General features: G+C 38.0%; 1 protein-coding gene across 6 annotated transcripts in view; it reads right to left on the minus strand.

Annotated features, from left to right (window-relative positions):
* Positions 1 to 6476: 6476 nt before the first annotated feature.
* The window catches only part of Rbms1 (RNA binding motif single stranded interacting protein 1), a 227866-nt gene continuing 212815 nt past the window's right edge, over positions 6477 to 21527 (minus strand). For 2 of the 6 annotated variants that reach the window (XM_042683411.1, XM_042683412.1), the window contains exons 7-15: positions 19825 to 19931; positions 18392 to 18441; positions 18176 to 18269; positions 15717 to 15764; positions 14773 to 14823; positions 10396 to 10506; positions 9194 to 9274; positions 7718 to 7802; positions 6477 to 6777 (exon numbers count right to left, since the gene is read on the minus strand). In XM_042683411.1, coding sequence (XP_042539345.1) covers positions 7725 to 7802; positions 9194 to 9274; positions 10396 to 10506; positions 14773 to 14823; positions 15717 to 15764; positions 18176 to 18269; positions 18392 to 18441; positions 19825 to 19931 — 620 coding nt within the window. In that variant the 3' untranslated portion in view covers positions 6477 to 6777; positions 7718 to 7724. Of the gene's footprint in view, positions 6778 to 7717; positions 7803 to 9193; positions 9275 to 10395; positions 10507 to 14772; positions 14824 to 15716; positions 15765 to 18175; positions 18270 to 18391; positions 18442 to 19815; positions 19932 to 21527 lie in introns of all 6 variants that reach the window. The other 4 variants (XM_042683409.1, XM_042683410.1, XM_042683414.1 and 1 more) reach the window with 3 other exon arrangements.

Raw genomic sequence — 21527 nt, forward strand, 5'->3', positions numbered from 1 at the left:
AGCTACTGAAGATGTCACTTGTCTTCCTAACCATTTGACCTCTCAGAAGGTGGAGAATCAGTGAGCAAAATGGCTGCTCTGGAGTAAACTCTCACCAGTGGAAAGGAATTGGTTGATAATATGCAAATGAATGATGAGACTCTCAGGAGAGATGTTCACATTATCTTGGTCTTTTCTTTAGACTCCCGAAGCTCTTTATTTATATCATACTTTTGTTCTCCTTTCAATCTTGTCACTATAGACAATAGACTCTCTTCACAATATTGTCCCTTGAGGACCGAGAACACATCATGTTATCATTGTGTTTTTGATGTCTGGTGTAGTAGCTTGTGAATGCAGAAAATTAAATGTGCAGAGAGGGGATATTAAGAGCATTGTGGCTTCCCTACTTGCAGGTTGAGCTGACAATATCCCTTATGTTTTTTTTTTGTAAATTATACAATGCTTTCATTGTAGAAAACTGAAAACTTCAGAAACTTATGATGCAATATGAACTTTCCCTAGTACTCTCAGTACAGCTCTGTATTCTGAAGTACTTTCTCATCATCTTTGATATATAAAATATTTCTTTATAATTAGGAACATACAGCATCTACGTAATGCTTTTCACCTTATATCCCGAGTCTCTTTCATGCTATCCAAGGTCTTCTTTTTAAAATTATGTCTGGAAGTTATGGAAGTGAAACATCTTCATTGGCTGTGAGTCCGCAGAATCTGGACCAACTGAGGAGTCAGAAAGAAACTCTTCTACTGACAATACAGGGATCGGCACAGTGGGGAGATAAGCGGAGACCCAGGCTATTCCTTCTGATCCAGGTGTTGTTTCCCAGTCATTGGTGGTATAGTCCGGAAGGTGAGCTGAGTGTGGAAGGTAGAGCCAGGTCTGAGGGGGGAGATGGAAAGCTCAGAGGGGATGCCTGAGGAGTCACCAATCTCTACAGTTTAAGAATGACTGATTCCAGTGGCTCAGGCCTGTAATCCTAGCTACTCAGGAGGCTGAGATCTTAGGATCAAAGTTCCAAGCCAGCTTAGGCAGGATAGATTAAAAAAAAAAATCTGTGAGCCTCTTATCTCCCATAACCACCAAGAAGCCAAAAGTAGAGCTCTGGCTTAAGTGGCAGAGCATCAGCCCTAGCAAAAAAATGTTAAGGGACAGTGTGTAGGCTCTGAGTTCATACATATACATATGTGTATGCATATATATGTATACACTCACAAACACACATATACAACCAACTGCTGGCTGCCCAGTTAGCAGAATCAAAAGTGGTAGGTGGGAACTACAATGATATAACTTTGGGTACATAGGCAGGTTTGAGAGCTGTTTAGAAGACAGACATTCTGTGTGGTATGGAGTGGCTGGCTTCAAGGACTTCAGGGGGAAAGAGGTAGCTGCAGTTTTGTTTATAAGCTTTTGTCTTGTGTGAGCAATGGAATGGTTTGGATACAATATTTGCCTCTGAGTCTCATACTGTAGAAAAATGAGTAATAGCTGTAGTTTGCATTTAATCCAAAGCCACCTGTTTTCAATTCTGAGCAGCTCAGGGAGACCTGCCAGTGCTTTCCTGTGCCCACCCACTGTGGTCTAGTAAGGCCTGTGGCTTCCTCTCTGGTCTGTTTCATTGAGTCTTAAAAGTCAGTTGAAGCCCCAACCCTGTTCATACAACTGTGGTCACTACAAGGGCATGTTTGTGTCAGCAACAGTGATGGCTTGTGCTTTTGCTTTCAGTGAACCCCAAATTTAAGATCTCTTCTATCACTGACAGTGTGTATGTATTCTGAGATTCTGAACACCTCCCAGCAGTGGGCATGCTTCTCCAGGTCCCAGGAGACCATTTCTTGGGCTTGGAAGGCTGAAGAATCCAATTCTCCCTCTAGTGGTCAGAGCTCGAAATATTACCATGCCCGGCAGAGACCCAGAGCAAATAGACATTCAGGAGCCATTTCACAGGACTGAAATTCCACATGACTACCAGTCTGTTCGCAGTCCTGGTCCAGGGTGCTTCTCTCTCACGAGCTCTTGAAAGAATGCCTGGTTTTTCTTAAATCTGAACTCTGGGTTCACCCTCCCCCACGTATGTTATTTCTTAGGCATTTTGCAGAGGAGTGTGTGTGTGTGTGTGTGTGTGTGTGTGTGTGTGTGTGTGTGTGTGTGTGTGTGTGTGTGTGTGTGTGTGACTTTTCTTTCCAATTTCAGCTACTCTGCTAGAATAAATCTATTATCAGCTAGGTCCTAGCATTTAACAAAATCCTACACAGGTATGCATGCATGCATGTGTGTATGCATCTTTCTCCTGTTTTTAATCGGCTTTTATGAAACTTAAGAGGCAGAATCCAAGGGTGACAATGGGATTGGTCCCCCAAAACCTCTTCTATCTTAACCAAGAGGGGTATTTCATACCAGGGAGCAACTATTACAGCGTTTTTCTTCCAAAACCCCATTTCTACCTCCCCACATCTCAGATCAAAAGGAAATCCTTATACGTGAGGAGCTGCAATCTTTTGCAGCAATAGGTACCTTATTGGCAAAGGTACCTCTTTGTGTAAGTCATCATCTCTCTGAACCATCACTACTCAGATTTGATCTTCCCTTCTACGTTAGTCAGAGTTGTTCTTAAGAATGTTCATTCAATTCACAAAGTGGATGGTCCTCTGCATCTGTGTGTGCCACAATGATGGATAGAAATCAGCCTCCAATAGAAAATATTTGGGGGAAAAATTACATCTGTGATGAACATGTAAAGATATTTTTTTCCTGTCATTTCCTAATACAGTAAGACAAGTAGTTGAGTGAATTTACATTGTATTAGGTGTTCTAATTTAGATGATTCAGAGTGTATGGGAAGAGATGGGTAGGGTGAATGCATTTTATGTAAGGCTGTAAACACCTGTGGATTTAGGCATCTCTGGTGAGTCTGAGACCACCCCCCCTGGAGATATAAAGGGACAAGTGTATAACCTAGCTAGATGGGTAGCCTGGGACTTGACAGTTGTTTTTTTTTTTTTTTTAATAACAAAACCTAAGATGCCCAGAAACCTAAACAGTGTTTTTATCCTGTCTTAGGTCATATGACAAAGCACTTCTGGGTACGCAAAATGGGACCATTAACTTGCCTTGTTTGTCTCAACCAGGCCATGCCTTGACACCTTTCCCTTTGCAACACGAGTCACCACAAGGGGAATCTACTTTATCTTCTCAAAGAGCCACCAGATACCAGGGCTTTCTTGTTTTTGTCAAGCGAAGTGCTCAAACTTACCTTACCTGATTCACAGATTACATGGTAGGCATACAGAAAGGACAGGTAATTTTTTTTCTACTCCTTTTATTACCCTGACAGAGTCCTTAGACAGCAAAAAATACTGTACAACTACATGAATACATTTCACTTTATGTAGGTGTCAAGTTCCCAGATTAGGTGCCTCCCATAAAGCGGAGGCAAGTTCTCACTCTACTATGAATGTTGCATGGAAGCCTGCTATTGGGAACAGCCAAATAAGGGCATTTATGAGGCTATGGTCATAATGGCATGAGCAAGATCATTCTGACATCATGCCCACATGCTTGCTTGCTTGCTTTTTATTCCATCCTCCTAAACAAAGGGTCAAAGGACAGCACTAAACAAAGGAGGAAGGTAATGGGTCTGATTGTTTGACCTTTAGGAATAGACCAGTGAGGCTGAGGATGTAGCTCAGTGGAAGAGTATTTATGTAGCATGGCAAGGTTCTATGTCCAGCACTGCCAACACCCAAAAATCAAAACCAATACCAGATCAAGAGTGGGCTTCATTTGGGCTGGACTTCTGCTGAGATGAGATGTATTGGGCTGATGGCTGATGTCTCTGGTCACTTTGTGGATTTAAATTATAGGCAAGAAGAGGAGTAGAAGGGGTTTTCTGATTAAAAAAATATATTTTTAGTCCAAATCGAGTATTACATACTTTTACCTATTCCAGTGTCCTATGTTGAACAGTGAGATCTGAAGTGAAATGAAATTCTGAGATACATTTAATCTACTTAAAAAATGGACAGGAAGAATAGTTTTAGATATTTTTTTATTCAAAGGTTCTCAAAAGAAATAAAACAGAAAAAGCTAACAATCTGATCAAATGTACAGTTCAAAAATGTCTTTTGGCGTTTAACAAGTCCTAGGAAAGAAAACTACAGAGTTATCTTGAACCGGACAAATAAGTTACCACCGGCAAGTTTGTGGCGCTAGTAAAACACAAATAAAAAATTAACTCTCTTGATCATATAGATATCTCTATGAAAATCTTTTTTTCAATCTGTACAAAAGGTCTTTCTTCATAAATTAATTTTTTTATAATTTAATGGCTGTCTACTATGTGATGTTTAACTGATTTTTTTCTTTTTTTTTTATGTACAGAGGTTTGTTTCCCAAATCTTACCCAGACGAGTATGGCACTTAGTTCAGACATTTCTAGCAGCAGATTTCCCCTCCCCTTCTAACTGAGCTATCCATTTTCTTTCTTAACTAATGCAAAAAAATATCAAGTAGTGAGAGACCCAGGTTCAGAAACATACTCAGTTCATGGAGGGTGCTGCGTACAGTCTGGACTTTCACAAAGCAGTAATATTTCAGGGAGCATAGAACCAATAATACCACAACTTAAAAAAAGGAAACAAAATAAAAAATAAAAAAAACCCAAAACACATTTCTCTTATGACTATTTAATTTTTTACTAGAATCTACACTTCTCGGAGCAGCAAGGACTTTTGAAACTATGAAATGTCACTGACATCGATAATCAAATACAAGCAATAAAATTTAAGAACTAAAAAATACTTGAAAGAAACAACTGCTTAGCCCTAGCTCCTGAGCTAGGAGGATTTGGTCTGTGGAAACAGGAAGGGCCAGCAACCTGTCCCAGCACAAAAGAAAACAGACTCTGAGGTAGATAACTGATCATACACAGCTGACCAGACAAGTACACAGTTTTGGAAGACAACTTAATTTATCATTGCTTTGAAAACATACGCAATTGCTTTAAGAAAAGAGCTTTAATAACAGTGAATCATCTCCTATGTACTAAAGTAGAAATAACTGTGTATTTATGAATCAGGAATTTCATAGTTTCAAAATTGGTTTTCTTTACACTTAAACACTTGTAGTGATGCAAAGTGTGGCACTGCTTGGGTCCAAATCTTCCTTCATGCTTTTTGTTGTTGTTGTTTGTCTGTGTGTGTCCATACATCAATTAAAACTATAAAACCTAAATGCAAAGGTACAAAAAAGGCACATCCTCCTAACCGCAAACTGGTCCGGCAAAAATAAAAGAGCACAGAAGATGTGATGCTGAGACAAGTTGGAGCTACTGGTTACTGGCTCTTCGGTCTTTGGTGAAGTTACCTTTAAAAGTGCCAAGTCGTTTTTTTTTTTTTTTTTTTTTTTTTTTACTTTTTCAAATTTACCTAATGAGAGAGAGAGAAAGAGAGAGAGAGAGAGAGCGAGAGAGAGAGAGAGAGAGCTAGTAGCCAATCATTTTGCTTCTATTCCTATCTCAGCATATGTTTGAAGAGAAATCCTTACTTTTAGCTTTTGCCATTTGATTGCAATAGCAACATTTTCTCGGTTTGCCAGGTTGCAGGCATAATCCTCACTCTAAAGCACTATCATCAGTATAAAGGAAGGACAAAACATGGGTGACTCCCCTCCCCCACCCCCCCACCCCCAGTCCCAACGCTACCTACACTAAATCTAGAACATCAAGTTAGTTTTTTTTTTCCTGAAAAAAAAAAAGGCAAAAAAGACTTTACATTGCATCATACAGCAGATATCCTAAATCAGTCAAACTAGCAGAGGAAACTTGGCATACAGCCTTACAAACAAGTTACCCTATTAAAATTTCCCCAGTCAGAAAACGTGTTTCACACAAAACATTTTTCCCTTCTTGCATTTCACTACCTTACACATTATGTGAAAAAAATCATTAAAAACACCTACTACATATTTAAAAAAAGCCAAAATTTCAGCAACTTTTATTGACTACCTTTTAAAAGCCCTATGCTGCTGTTTTACAAGGCATAATAGACCAGCTCATTTGGTCAAAGCATTCTACATCATTAGTTTGAACTAACTTTTTACTGAAACAGCTACAGCATCAAAAGAGTTAAGGCAAATTGGAATTCATAGAAAAGGATAAGACACTTCACACTACGTGGAAAGAAAAATGGGAAGCTAAGAAAAGACATGGACAGAAACATCGAGTGACAGGAACACTCGCCCAGCAAGCACAAACACATGGGTGAAGTCGGACGGTTAAAACTTTAGAAAGCCTGCTTCATACAGCTGAAAAAAAACACAAATTAAACACAAAATGAACAAAACTACAAAAATCCGGTCATGCACTTGGATAAGTCTTCATGGTCTTTGTGCATACCCAGAAAATTGAAGTTTTCTTTTTTTTTTTTTTCTCTCATTTTTTTCCTTTTTCTTTTCTTTTTTTTTTTCTTTTTTGTTTTTTCTTTTTTTTTTGCATCATAACATTTGATAAAAATCTTTTTGTTTTTTTGTTTTTTTTTTGTTTGTTTTTTACTAAAATAAACCTGTTCAGGGGAACAGCTACTAGATGAATTTAAGGGTTTTATGCACCTTATAGAACTTATAGCAAAAATAGTTTTAGTTGATTTCATTATAAATAACATTTTCAAGAACCTGTGCAAAACTGTCAATAATTTCCTAAAGCACAATTGATCAGAAAAATCCATGATTGTTCAGCCTTCACACCCTTCTTCATGTAAGAGCATCCTTCTGTACACCTGGAAAAGATGAAGAACAGATACTTTTGTAGACTGAGTATAACAGCAGATTTCCTTCTTGCTTTAAATAGACATGTGTTTGAGGAAGGCTCTATTCATCACTGGTTGTAGAGTAGGAGATGTACATCCTGAAACTGAAGTAGTATTTTTCTTTCTTTTTGCATTAGTAGGGTTTGAACGGAGGGCCCTGCACTTACTAGGCAGGCACTCCAAATGTGAGGCAAGCCCCCAGGCTTGAGGGGCAATTTCAATGCCTTGAGTTCTCTTTTCAAGTCTGGGACTCATACGAATGCTTTTCTTCAGTAAGAGGACCAGAGTCAGATTCATATGGCTCTCCAAACTGGCAGTACATGTGTTACCACCAAAGCAATCCAGAAGCCAGTCACACATAGTAGTTATTTTATAGCAATAACCATGGTAAAGCAAAAAGTTGGAAAATATGAGAGCCAAGAAACAGCTGGGAAGACAATCTTTTGTATTTAAGGATACTGACATTAAATCTAAACTCACAAATCAAGATCTAGCTAATCTTTTAAGACTGAGGTAACATGATATACTACATGTCCTTTAGTTGATAAGTATCTGAGCATACAATATAGGATACTTATGCAACTATATTTTTTTAATACCTGCTATCCCATGGTGATATAGATTTTATGTTTTGGGGGATAATAAATATATATTTTGCTTCAATAATACTCAATATTCATTATTTTTAGGCAGAATGGTAAATCTGCAACTTCACACAATCTGATTTTTTTTTAACACTTTAATAAGGCTCTTTTGCTTATAATTAAAGCAGGATGATCAAATCTGAGTCATTCTCTATATAATTCTCTATATAAATTTTTGAGGAAAACCCCAAAACAACAACAACAACAGAAAACATTAGACGTTGCTTGATGTTAGCCCCATGGTTATGGAGACCTTTCCCTCATACCTCACAGTTACTTATTAGGTTGAAAGGTATATGGAGAATGATCATTAGATGTCTCTACAGCCACCTGCTGTTGAGCACTTGCTTCCTACAATGAAACAGAATGGAAGAGACAGATTAGCAATGACAGCCAAACTCTGCTTCATAGACTGGATTGCATACCAGGGCATATACTTTAAACTCAAGCATATTAAGTGAGTTCCCTTATGTCATGTAGAGTTTTTTGGGTTTTTTTTTGATCATGGGGGCTGAACTCTGGGCCTGGACGCTGTTCCTGAGCTCTTCAGCTCAAGGCTAGCGCCCTACCACTTGAGCCACAGCGCCACTTCCAGATTTTTTTCTACTTATGTGGTGCTGAGGAATTGAACCCAGGGCCTCATGCATGCGAGGCAAGCACTCTACCACTGAGCCAACTTCTCAGCCCTCACATAAAGTTTTTAAGGCTTTTAATTAGCTGAAATATGGTAGACCCATGGGACCTCCCTCTTTGAAAGTTGACTTGTCTATTCTTATCCCCTGGGAACAGATGTGGTATGGTATGGAATCTAAGACATGGTACACATATACCTATATATGGTAGGGTCTAGAGTCGTATTTCATAATCAAACATATCAATAGTTCTATAGTGAAAGAGGAATATGTTGCCTTGCCAATGCAAGTTAGGCCTGGGTTTTGCCAAAGGCCAGGTTATTTTTTTTCCTGTTTCCTAAAGTGGTTACAAAGAGAATTCGCATTTTCATAAATTTTTGGAGAGTTTTGCAATTGCAGATAAGTCCTTGTGGGTTCTGGTAACTGTGGTTGTGTAACGTTGCACAATTAGAAGCAATAATAATAAGCCACATTTCTATGGTCCTTCCTGGAAATGGAACTTCTGGTATCTGCCTACTGGGTGAGATCAACTGGATTTCTGAATTTCCTTGGAATTTTAAGGGTGTTTTACAGAAAAAAAAATTTTTTTTCTGTCTAATCACAATTCAGATGATTGGATTTTCCTATACAGGTATCTTCCAAAATAAGAACTAAGCATGTTTAGCTATCCCAATAGCCTCTAGGAAACAGATGTGGTTTCTGTTATCCCTACTACATGACTGAAATATCAGCTTTTCTTATTAAGTATTTGAATTATGATTATTTTTGTTATTCTTATTAATACTAACATAATCTCCTTAGTACTGGGACTGCAAACTGCAGTTTTATCTTAATGTTCCTGTATCATTTTGGGGTAACAATAAAGAGGCTATGAGATATACTCAAGATTAGAAAACATTTGGAGAGTCTTAGGCATGCAATCTAGATAGTATACTCTCTATGAGGAGAATTCTATTTTGTAACTGAAAACACTTTCTAGGTGAATACTCCTGGTACAGGTAATTCTTCATGCATGTTTGACTGTTGATAGATTTTGCTTTGGGTTCTACTGAATTTACCCATTTCTTAAGCTAAGCACTGCCAGAATGGCCTTTGGATGCCAGTACCAACCTCGACAGGAACTGCCGTCGTCTGCATGTGTGTGTACTGTGGCAGGTAGGCTCCTTGCATGGCTGATGTCGCAGGCATGTACTGAAAAAAAGAAGGCGGTCAGGAGGGGCAGTGGTAAGCCACAAAAAATGCAGAGTACCTGGGGAATTTGAGAAGACACTCAAATGAGCTCTCCTTAGTTAGCATATACAAATGTGTCACATGGAAGGTGAAGTCCAAGTTTTCAGCTTTTCTAATTTATCAAAATAAAAATCCCATGTTCAGCCAAGCATCAGTGGCTTGTGTCTGTGTTCCTTGCTGCTCAGGAGGCTGAGATCTAAGGATTATGGTTCAAAAGCCACCAGGGCAGGAAAGTCTGGGAGTCTTTTATCTAAAAAACTAAAAAACAGGACGTAGAGCTGTGGCTCAAGTGGTAGAGCAGTCTTGAGCAGGGACAATGTCTAGGGATAGTACCCAGACCCTGAGTTCAAGCCCTATAACCAGCATGCACATGCATGTGTGTGTGTGTGTGTGTGTGTGTGTGTGTGTGTGTGTGTGTGTGCGCGCGTCCGTGTATGCATACGTGCGTGTACAAAAGCGTGCGTGTGCAGGCGTACACACACACACACACACACACACACACACACACACACACACACACACACACACACACACAGAATCCACAAGAAGGGAAGACTGTACTGTCCTTTGCTCTTTAAGGATACTGTGGACACAGGCTGAATCAAATGCCCATTGCTTATAACCTAAACTCTATCATCAGCCTCCAACCTGGAATCTGATCTAGTATCAGTTCAACCTACTACCCACCCAATCTCCTGGGTTCCAGTGAAATAATTCACCACCAGGGTAATGATTCAGTGCTTCCAAATTTGGCAAAAAGAATAGTGAAAAAAATATTTCCTGTCTTTTTCAGTACGAATCACCTTTATCTTTTACTTGCCGAGATGCAGGCTTTAGACACTGCTTATAAAATCTATATATGGGCATGTGTGGGTGCTACATTTTGGCAAAGGAGAGTTGACATTCAGCCGATGAATGAAAATGTCTGGCTATTTACTTTGTGGAAGGCAATGTGGGCAGGGAAGAGGGACCAGATACCATCTTTGTCATCCCTGAGTGCACGATTTGATAGAAAAGATTCAGGCAGTATTAATTGATGCTCCTCTGTCTGCACAGACACATGATATTAATTTGCCACCTACTGTTCCGGTGCTGCCTAGGGAAAGATGACTCATCTGCTGGGCCAGGGGGCTGATCATAGATGCCGGCTGTAGTGACATGGTATGCTCCATTGAGGGAGTTAACACAGCGCCCTAGAGAGGTGAGACAAGAACAAGTCAGACAAGCTGAAGGAGTTACCTTTTACAAGAGAAATCCCTTTGTTTGCTAAAGCACATGAAGCAAAGATAATTTCCCTTAAACTTGGAAGTGGTATCACAAACAATTTCCTAAAACCTTCCAGATGACTTTTCCTGAGGCTTCATAAGCATCTGAGGGGAAAAAGTGTGTTGTCACAAAGGCCACAAACATCCCTTAATTAAGCTAAGCTCCAGCAGGAGGAGCTGCAACAGGAAATCAGCTGGGACGTCTGTTGGCTGGCGAGAGCTACAATATGCCTTCCTAAAAAAAGACCAGGTTTTTTTTTTTCTTTTAAAAGAACTACAAAACAATATGACCAATATGGTGATTTGTTTAAAAAATATTCTACACAAGTCACTTGGTTCAAGGTGTAAGTTGTTAGAATCAAGAGTATATTCTTCACTTACTGTCTTTCTCAGAAGTTTATTATTGGTGTGCCCTTGGGAGAGAGGCCAGTTTGGGCAGGCTGAATAATTCTACCTTAGTTTCATGTTCTTTTTTAAAAAGTTTAAAAAATGTTGGTTATTAAAAATGTATTTAAGAATGAAGAGAAGAAGAGGGGGAAGAATGCAGTGAAGAATTCAATGTATATACTGCAAAATTCAAACATGTAAGGCAAGGGGTGGGTGTGTGTGGATGAGAATGTTGAAGGGGATGACACTGACCAAGATGCATTGTATTTATAGACTACTTTGTTAAATGACACCTCCTTTGTACAACTACTTAAAGATAATTAACAAAAAAAAACAAGAAAAAAGGAAAATAAACTGGGTGCCAGTGGCTCATGCCTGTAATCCTAGCTACTCAAGAGATCTGAACCAGTCCAGGTAGGAAAGTCTGTGAGCCTCTTATCTCCAATAAACCATCAGAAAAACTGGAAGTGGTGTTGTGGCTCAAGTGATAGACTTGAGCTGAAAAGCTCCAGAGTTCAAGCTCTACCATCAACAAAGAAAAAAAAAAAGTAAACTAGAGAGGAAAGGAATAAAAACTACAATCACCCATATTCCAGCCTGTAAATAGAACCAGTATGTATGAACAGCACTGGGTACTACCGCTGGAGTTATAGACTCTATGCACATAGCCAGCCTACAGTCAGAGAACATGAAGACATTTCATATTTGGGGATGTGACTTTAATTTAGTATTATATTTAAACATTAACTTATTGAAAGCTGTGCTATTACCAGTATTAGGTTGTGATACATTCATTGTATAAACCAAAATTCAGTCAATTGTGATTGTATCTTTGAGTTGTATAATTTTTCCTACAATGCTCAATAGGAAATGTACTCATTACCTTGCTCATGTAACTGTAACTCCTCTGTACAATGTTTTTACAATAAAAAATGTACCAAAAAATGTTCTATGGACTTGACCATTCCTCTTCACTTTTGCCATCGCCTGATTTCCAGAGAATGCAATGTTCTAACACTCCACAAATGGTACTACATGCTTGTTATCACTGTAGCTACTATAACCTTAAGTGTACTGTTATTTATCAAGAATTAGATATTCAACTGAGGGCAGAGATGGATGTGAACATACTTTATAATTGTGGCTTAAACCAACCAGTTTGAATCTGGATGGCAAAAGGCATTGGACTCTTGGATCAAAACTTTCTGCTAATATTCTTCATGACCTCTCAGACATGAAATGAAAATAACTGTCTTCTAAAAGTTGTCAAAAAGAAAGATACATTTCATTTTTATTGTATATCATAAAAAATAATAGAGTAACATAAAAATGACTCAGAAGCCCAGAATGTGGAGGAATTTCCTGATTCTGTTTTTCACATTCCCTCACACTATCTGTAGGATGGTAGTTTACTAAGACGAACCCAAATTAAAAATGTGTTGATTTCCAGTATTCCAAAATAGGGCAGCATCAAGTGGTCAGAGACAGAGATTGCTATGGTTATGTGTGGGCCAAATGACTCTTAGAAGAAAATTTGATCATATTATTTTGTTATGCATACATGTATGTGTAGATTTGTGGATATGTGTGCAAAAGTAGAGATACATGTACAAATGATCATATATGCATAAATTCATATGTCATCAGAGAAGTCTTGTGTTGCATGTTTTATTTGCTTAAGAGAAGTCATATGCTCAGAGCTTCTTATCTTTAGATTATTTCACACATACAGTTTTATATTGCTTAGTACCTACTTTAGGAGGAATATTTAAGTGAATTCCTGCCTTATATAAGGCCAAGAGTTCTTTTACTAAGTAATCCATCCATTTTTTTAATAAATATTGTGAACTGTCTTGCTAATCTTTTTGTTCTGGTTACTAGAAAACTTAGGCTGTGTCATGGCAAGTATGCAGATCACTGTGGACATTCTTAGCTTGGTTTGTGATCCTGTTCTCTTAGTTTCCAACTTTTAAACTCCTGCTTTAACTTAAAAAACTGGCTTTGAAAACACATTAAATAATAAGGTGAAGTAGGATTAATATTAGAAGAAGAGTACACTGCCTCAAATAGAATGTACTTTATTTTCAATATTTAAAGAAATATTTAAAAAAAGGAAGGGGTAACATTGATCGACAAGTCATGCATTCATTGCCTTACTCATGTAATTGTAACCCCTCTGTACAGCATCTTTACAATAAAATAAAATTAAAAAATTATTATCTTTAAGTAGTTGTACAAAGGGGTTTCAATTCAACTTATCAGTTTATGACTAATATGCATCTTGATCAATGTCACCCTTTCCATCCTCCTCTCTCATATCTTCCAAACCCACTCATCCCCTGTATTCACTCATCCTTCCCTTTACCATTCGTCTGCCCTTCCCCCCTTGGACATGTCCCTCATCCCACAACACATATTCTGGCTCTATACTATTCATTTTGTTGAACTGTAAGTTATTTCCCCTGTATACACCATACTTCAGTCAATTTGTGTTTATGCATATGTTCCTGTATACGTCTTCATATGTTTGAGATTTATCTCCCTGAGCATGACTTAATTCACGTAATAGTCCATTCATTTCCCTGCAAATGGCATATTATTCTTCCTGATGGATGAGTAAATTCTTATATGTATAGTATATACATTAAAGTATATTTTTAATATATATAGTTATATAACATGTAACAAAGTTCATGTTATATATATTATGAAATATTTATTTCATTTCTATATACTATATAAACTTTAATAGTGTGCTTTTATACAGTGTAAAATATATATTTCATTTATATAATATAAGGTCTTCCCCGGGCCATGCAGACCCTGTGCAGACACCTCCCTACCTCTTGGCTAAGTTTCTGCTGAGTATTTGTGATACCTAGATAACTGGCACACCTGGAAGCAGTCACCTCCCCTCCTGCTCACATCCTGGGCCTGCCCTAGTCATCCCTCCCATCTGAGTTGTCCCAGGCCCCAAGGTGGTATCTGGATCCAGTGTGGCCACACCTTTCGCCCACCTGGCCATACCTCTTCCCATCCCTTGCTTAAATAAGTCCTGGCCGAGGGGTGGGTCACCCTTTCGGCCATGCCTCTCCATCATGCATGGCAGGGGCAGCAGTTCAGTAAACAAACTTCTTTTCCTGCCTAAATACCACATGGTGTTCTCTTTATCGGCAACCCAATGAAACCTACCTTACATATAATATATAATGTATTTACTTATATATAATATGTATAGTATACAATATATATTTTATTTATGTAATACATTATTTATATATCACAGCTTATTGATACACTCATCCACTGTACGTCAACTGGGCTGTTTTATAACTTGGTTATTGTGAATAGTGAAGCGATAAACATGGGTATGCAAATGTCTTTGCTGTATCCTGATGTGGAATCTTTTGGATCATAGCCCAAGCGTGGTACCTCCAAAGTGCCTTCCATACTGGTTGCACTAGTTTATACTTTCACCAGCAATGTAATAGAGTTCATTTTTCCTACATCTCTGCCAGCATTTCTTGTTGGTATATTCTTGATAATGGCCATTTTTATGGAGTGTGATGAAATCTCAGTAAAAAAAAAGAATGAATTTTATGTCCTTAAGAGCAAATTTCAATTCAGGTTTAGTACAATTTTGTTTTAAGACAAAGGTGAGTGGAAGTTTGGCAATGAACCTATATATTTTCATACTCTATACTTAAACCTTCTCAAATTCTGCACCACCTCTGGCAGAGGGTTTTAACTCAGAAAGCATACATAGCTTAATGGCAGTACACAAAGCTGTTAAGATAAGAAACTTACAGGGTGCTGTAGGATATATGGTTGAGGTTGCATCCAAGAAGGACTTTGCACCTGGAAAAGGGAGGATTTTGAAAGAAACATTGATTCCCACTGTAATAATTATCTAGTTCTCTAGAAATCTTACTAATCGTGTTATATATCTACAGAAGGAAAATAAGGAAACAATACTATCAATGATTAAAAAGATTAAGACAGTTAGAATTCTTGGCAAACTGGTCACTCTGAATGGGATAGAATGATTATGTAGAACCAATTTCTATTTACCCTCTCAACAACTATTTACTGAGTATCAGACACCAAAGAGAAAAAGGTGAACTCAAGAAGGGCTCCCACCCTCAGGAAATTTGTTGTCTAAGCAAGGGAGAAAAAAATTTAAACAAATCAAATAATTAGTAGAAAATGTTACAATCAAGGTATGGACAGGTGCTTTATAAGGAAAACAGATGAATGAGGATTAGTTCCAGCAAATCTTATTAAAAACTAACCCTCGAAGTATGTAATCATTTAATAAAAATCAAGAAATACAGTATCTCTTTGATAAACAGGAAGTTAGGCTTTAGAAATCTTGTATGGAAGTCAATTTCTAGTTAGAAAAAAATAACCATCTGAAATTCAGATTTTGGAAATTAAACTTAGGTAACTAAATCTTGACATCTACAGTTAAAAGGGCATCCACATGGTTGACCCCTCAACTGAGAAGTAAGATGTGAGAGTCAGGCTAGGTGGCCGAAAACAAAAGCATGTTTAGTCTGCCACTCAAGATCACTTCAGTCCATGTTTTGATGCCCAGGGCTTTCCAGGACCTATGAAATTTGAAAACAAGTCTTGATTTCCAATTCTTAATAACCAAGCCCTCGTGTTGCCTATTCCCTAGTGTTAACTTCAGAGGTTCTATAAAGAGGATATGGGAAAGAATCATGGGGGAAGAATGCATTGTGATTTACCTTGATAGCAGAGCCCCGATACTTGTTTTCTCTGGTTTCCTTTGCCACCTAAGGCAGACCAAAGTTAAGTGCTTCTGCCTTGTTAACATTTCAGTTATCTGGACTGTAGCCTTTCCATTGGGGTATTGGTGGTTTCTTGCAGATGCCAATTTCTCCAATCCAACTGCATAAGTATATGGTGGTTTAGTGGAGAACGGCCCACCCCAACTTGAGTGAAGTGTCCTCACTGGGTAAAGCATGTGAGGTAAGCAGTTCCTTACTGATCCCAACTTAGTCCAGGTATTCCCCATTTTTTTATGCATCAGTGATCTTAATTGTTATTGCTTCTAGCACTATGAGATTAGGGAGCTATGACATCTAATCTAGTTTTCTTCTTTAAGCAGCAAATCAGTTGCTTATATTTTTATTTCTCAATGTTCCCTATTGACAACATCTATATTCTATTAACTCTCGACCTCTTTAAGGCCACAAATCTCTTTGAAAACCTGTTGAAAGAAATAGATTCCCCATCCCACCCCAAACAAGTTGCACATCCATTAACAACATATTGCAAACAAGAGGGATCATAGATTATTTAAAGCTCATCCATGACCCTACCTGTCCCTGAACATAGGGGTTTAAGAATCCATCTGAGAGGCCATGGCAGTGAGCATCAGGCAAATGGAATGAAATTCCACATGGATCTTAGAAAAATACAGGATGCCCAGGAGAGGAAATCAGACCTTTGAAATGATATATTGTTTCCAGTTAGCTATATCAAGTTGATTACCAACACTGGCCTTCTAAATTTTTATTCTATTAAATGATTCTGAAATGAACATTACTTTTATATTAAAAGGGAAAGAAAGTAGTAGAGATATAGTTTAATAGTGGAAATATCTATAGCAATGTACGTTGAAATTATATGCTATCTCGCATTTGCCTAAGAACAAGTTTAAACTTGCCCTTAATTTCAGAGATTTATAAATATCAAATATTTCTAAACTCAGATAATTAAAGATTATCTTTTAATAACAGACACAGGAATTGTTTTGGGGAAAATGCTCTACGGTAGATCTTAGTATTACAGAATCAAGGAAAAGATAGGAATCTGAAGTCTAAACAACCAAAGAAGCATTAACTAAATGATTATTATGCCCTAAGGATTGACGCGCCAGAATAAGCAATTCAGCTTAGAGAGAGTAAAGAAAAGAAAAGGAGTGACAATTCAGAAGAAGGATGAAAGAACCTAAAAGCTGAGAGATGCAGTGAATACTAATTGTAAATTTCAGTTTTAGTACATCTAATGGCTCTTTGTTATTCAAAGCTATTTATTTTCATATTTTTGTGACAGAAACCAGCTGATACTGGCTTAAGTTAACCATCCCATTATGGAAAAATATATAGTTAGTTAATGTATAATGACGATGACAATCATACTGAATGCTAATAACATCACTGAGTGCTAATGAGCTATGAGTGATATGTAGAACTTTACATATTCTCATTTAGTTGTTGTAACTCTCTTAAGTTTATGAGATAGCAACTATTACTATCCTCATTTTAAAGATGAGTAAACTGAGGCTTTGTTAGATAACATGGCTAGGAGATGATATTGTGGTGCTCTTACTCCAGAAATTAGGACTAGTATATCTAATTCAGTTGTTTTAAAAACAAGAATGCAAAAAAGTTTAGTCAACAGGGTCTCAACAGTCATCAGAAGAGACTTTTCCTCCCTCATGCTAGTGACTGTACTCTGTTATAACACTTTCCTGGAGGGAGATAGGGGCTCAGGCCTGGTTGAGGGACTCTGACACAGGAAGAAAATCATATAGGCCACTGTGTGCCTGGAGAAGAGGGGCCAGTCCTGCTCAATACTGCCCTAGTGTTGTGACACACGCTTAATAAGGTGCTTTGGTTCTCAGTTGGGAATTTATTTTAAGATAGAGACTCCTTAAGAAAACAACCAGAACAGGGGAGTTGTCTCTTTGTTGTTGGGGAGGAGTCCCTAATCTTAACTGTATCACTTAACTGTTACTTAGGAGAGACTTATGTGTATTGTCAGGTTTCTTGTTCTTGTATCAGTTCCTGCTGATGATCAGACAGAAGTTTGGGTCCACATCTATTTTGCATTTTGCCTAATGGCAATTCTCTTCAAGTCTGCATTTTGGGGACATATGGTATCCAAAAGCAGGGCTCAGGGTAGAGGAAGTGTGTGGGTTTATCTCAACTATTAAACTGCTATGCAAGGACTGACATGGAACAAACACTTAATCCCTGGCTTTGTAGTCTCCTATATGCAAAAGCAAATCATTCTGTCAAACAAAAAAGAAGCTTATTCTATACTGGGTATCCAGGCTGCATAAAATCTGACTTAAATTTCATCAGACACTGTTCAGAATTTTGAGACAAATCAAAACGCAGCAGAGATTCATGATGCACAAGTTGTTACACTGCTGACATATCCTAAAGGTACAAACCTGGTAGGCAGATACAGGAGATGCAATGTAGGGTGTAAGAGAAGTTTGAGTGATCATTCGGTTTGTAGCAATACTGTATGGTGAAGGATAAAATCTAGGACAAACACAAAAGCCTTTATTAAGTAATCCTAGAATGGAATAATTCATGAAAAAATGTCTGTTTTTTTCCACCTTCATTTTCCCTCAAGAAATTATGTATTTGTATAAATGACATACCCATTCTGTATAGCAGCTGTAGTTGGGTCATAAGTGAGTGTCATTCCAGCCTATAGGAAGGAAAAGGAAGTGTGAACATTCATTTGGAAAAGCATGATTCTAAAGTTCCATTTCTGACAGTCATTGCAGTCCAAGACAGTAATAATAGCATTTGATAAAACTGGGAGTTTCTGTTAGGCACATGTAATTGTAAATTCAGGAAAAGAATTAAGCCATAGACCTGTGCAGTCCCATATGGAAGCTATTAGACACACGGAGTTATTGAAAATTAAATAGAAAATCCAATCTCTAGTGAAGTAGCTAAATTTCAAGTTGTTGAATGGCCATATGTAGCTAGTGGTTATCAATGCATAGCACAAATTCTAGAACATTTTTATCAAGACATTCCCAGACCTGTATTTTTTTTTAAATATCAAAATTCATTGAAAACAAATATAGAGAAGTCAAGGCCCAATTTATGTGAGTGTGTGTGTGTGTGTGTGTGCACACGTGCATGCACATGCCATTCCTGAAGCTTGAACTCAGGGCCTGGGTGCTGTCCTTGAGTACTTTACCACTTGAGCCACAGATCTACTTCTGGTGTTTGGGTGGTTAATTGGAAGTAAGAGTCTTAAGGGCTTTCCTGTTAAGGCTGGCATCAAGCTGTGATCCTTAGGATCTCAGCTGCTAGGGTTACTGGTGTCCAGCAAGGCCTAGTCTTTTATTAAGAAATTGAAGGGTGGTTTTTTTTCCCCTCAAGAAACTATTCAAAAGAATAAGCTTAAAAAACTTTCAATTAAAAATATATTATTTTTACCATTATTTACTTTTCCCTTTATTTGTGTTAGTATTGAGGCTTGAATTCTAGGCTTCATTTCTCCTTTAGCTTTTCCCTCAATGCTGGCACTCTACCACTTGAACCACAATCACACCTCCACTTCAGCTTTTTGATTTTTAATTGAATCTAAGATTTTCACGGATTTTCCTGCCTAAGCTAGCTTTGAACTGTGACCCTCAGATCTCAGCTTCCTAAGCAGGATTACAGGTGTGTGCTGCCAGCATCTAGCTTAGACTGTATCTTGAATACTATAAATGTAAACTCACCTAAAAGAATACATCTAAACTGGGACAAAAAGAGAAAACTTCAAAACACTGTTGCATTTTTATAGCAATATAGAATCCTATTACTTATGTGTATCTATTGCTGGTAATCCAAGTTAGTTCCCACCATTGTCCCATCTGTCCAAATGGGAATCCTTTCTTAGCACCATATATATACATTGGGAAGAGTTTAAAACTGACATCATTAGAGTTATAATCTACCAGTGGAAGGTTTAATCCTGGCACCTATTTCTGAAATGTCATAGCCAAAGCAAATCACCTTTCGTGTAACTTTTCACTGTGTAACTTTTGTGTAATACTCACAGTTTCAAGAAAGGACTTACAAGTCTCACCTCTCCTTCTCTGTGCCATGGTCTTCCATTAGGGATGTATTTGTTTGGGTTCTGTCGCTTCTTCTGTCCTCCATCTGCAAACTTGCACAATAAAGGTTCTGTAGGAGCTGAGTAAACAGGAAAAATAAAACCCAAATTAGATATGTGTGCTGATGACAAAATGGAATGAAACATTGTGTGTGTGTGTGTGTGTGTGTGTGTGTGTGTGTGTGTGCAGGTGTGCCAATCCTGAGGCTTGAAGTCAAGGTCTTGGCATTGTCACTTAGCCTTTTTGCTCAAGGCTAGTGCTCTATCACTTGAGCAACAACTCTACTCCTGTCTTTTTGCTTGTTAATTTCAGATGAGATTCTTATAGATTTCTCTGACTTGGCTGGCTTGGACCAATGGTCTTGAAATCAATCTTATCTTCCTGAGTAGCTACGATTACAGGCATGAGCCACAGGGACTCAGTTGTACACTAGCATTTTAAGTTGGGGGAAAAAGACTGATTGTATATTTTTTCCATGAATATTTTTGGTGAGTGGCTAGTGATGGAATTTTAGTGGGCTCAGAATAAAAAATGTAAAAAGCACTAGAATGAACAAGAAGATTGCTTTGGTTTCTCAACAGAGGATGGTTCACCAATATTCAAGTCCCAGGATAGGTATATGTATGCATGTGTATGTGTGTGTGCGTGTGCAAGCGTGTGCACACAGACAGAGCTACTGTAGCTTCCCAGAGAGATCTCCGCTTCTCACAGTGAGTCTCAACCCCTTGTACTGGCTCATACCTTGTTTTTACTTAGAACATTTGTAGTATTTACTTGTGACTATGGCTACTGTCTGGTGTCTGGTCCTTCTCTACTTCATCATCGTGGAATCCCAGTGCCTAAAGAACTAGTGCTTTACAGGTGCCTTTTACATATTGATTGACGCAATGAATGAATAAAAATAGCTGTCATTTTTAAAATGTGAGGACACAGTAGTAAATAATAGCCATCATAAGGAAACTGAAAACACTTGCTCCCTGGTTTAAATTTTCCTGGGCTGTAAACCCTCTCACTTGGTGTTGCTTTACTATCGGTCCACTTCAATATGATCAAAAAAAAAAATCCAAGGAACAAGCCTGGCAAAAGATGCAGACTCTTTTTTACAATAAATATATATTTAAGAAAAGATGTAGACTCATTTAAAAGGTCTCTGCTCCTTAGGGTTAAGGTTAACTGGGCATCTGTAACTTTCTCTTTTCTTTGCTGTTCTATTATGGAAACAGCAGTGCATTTCTGGCATTTGTACATTTTCCTGTACGTTTCTAGCTAATGTAATAAAGGCACTCACACCTTACCTTCCTGTCTGGTTCCTACACTTGGTCTTTTGTCTACTGTAGAACTGTGATTACTGCTTTCAAGTTCGGTTTCAAAGTTAAATAACCATGAAGAGAAAAATATTACTTGTGGAAAATTTACTCCTTTCTCCTTTGCCTCTTATTATCCTAATTCATCTCTTATTTTATATCACTATTACCCACCCACTAATGACAGGGTAGAGCAATAGTGTCTCTTTACACTTCTCTGCCAACAAAACAAGACAAAACATAGAGCTGTAATTCTTCTCAGTGCAGATGAGCTGTTGGTTGGCACTGTCTTCTCTCCCTGGGGTGAGCCCTTCTCAAGGGATGGGTTGGCATAGGAATGGCAACTTCTGAATGGCACTTCTGAATGGGTA

Source organism: Dipodomys spectabilis, unplaced genomic scaffold (assembly GCF_019054845.1).
Source record: "Dipodomys spectabilis isolate Male_0828 unplaced genomic scaffold, ASM1905484v1 ptg000081l, whole genome shotgun sequence".
NCBI lineage: Eukaryota > Metazoa > Chordata > Mammalia > Rodentia > Heteromyidae > Dipodomys > Dipodomys spectabilis.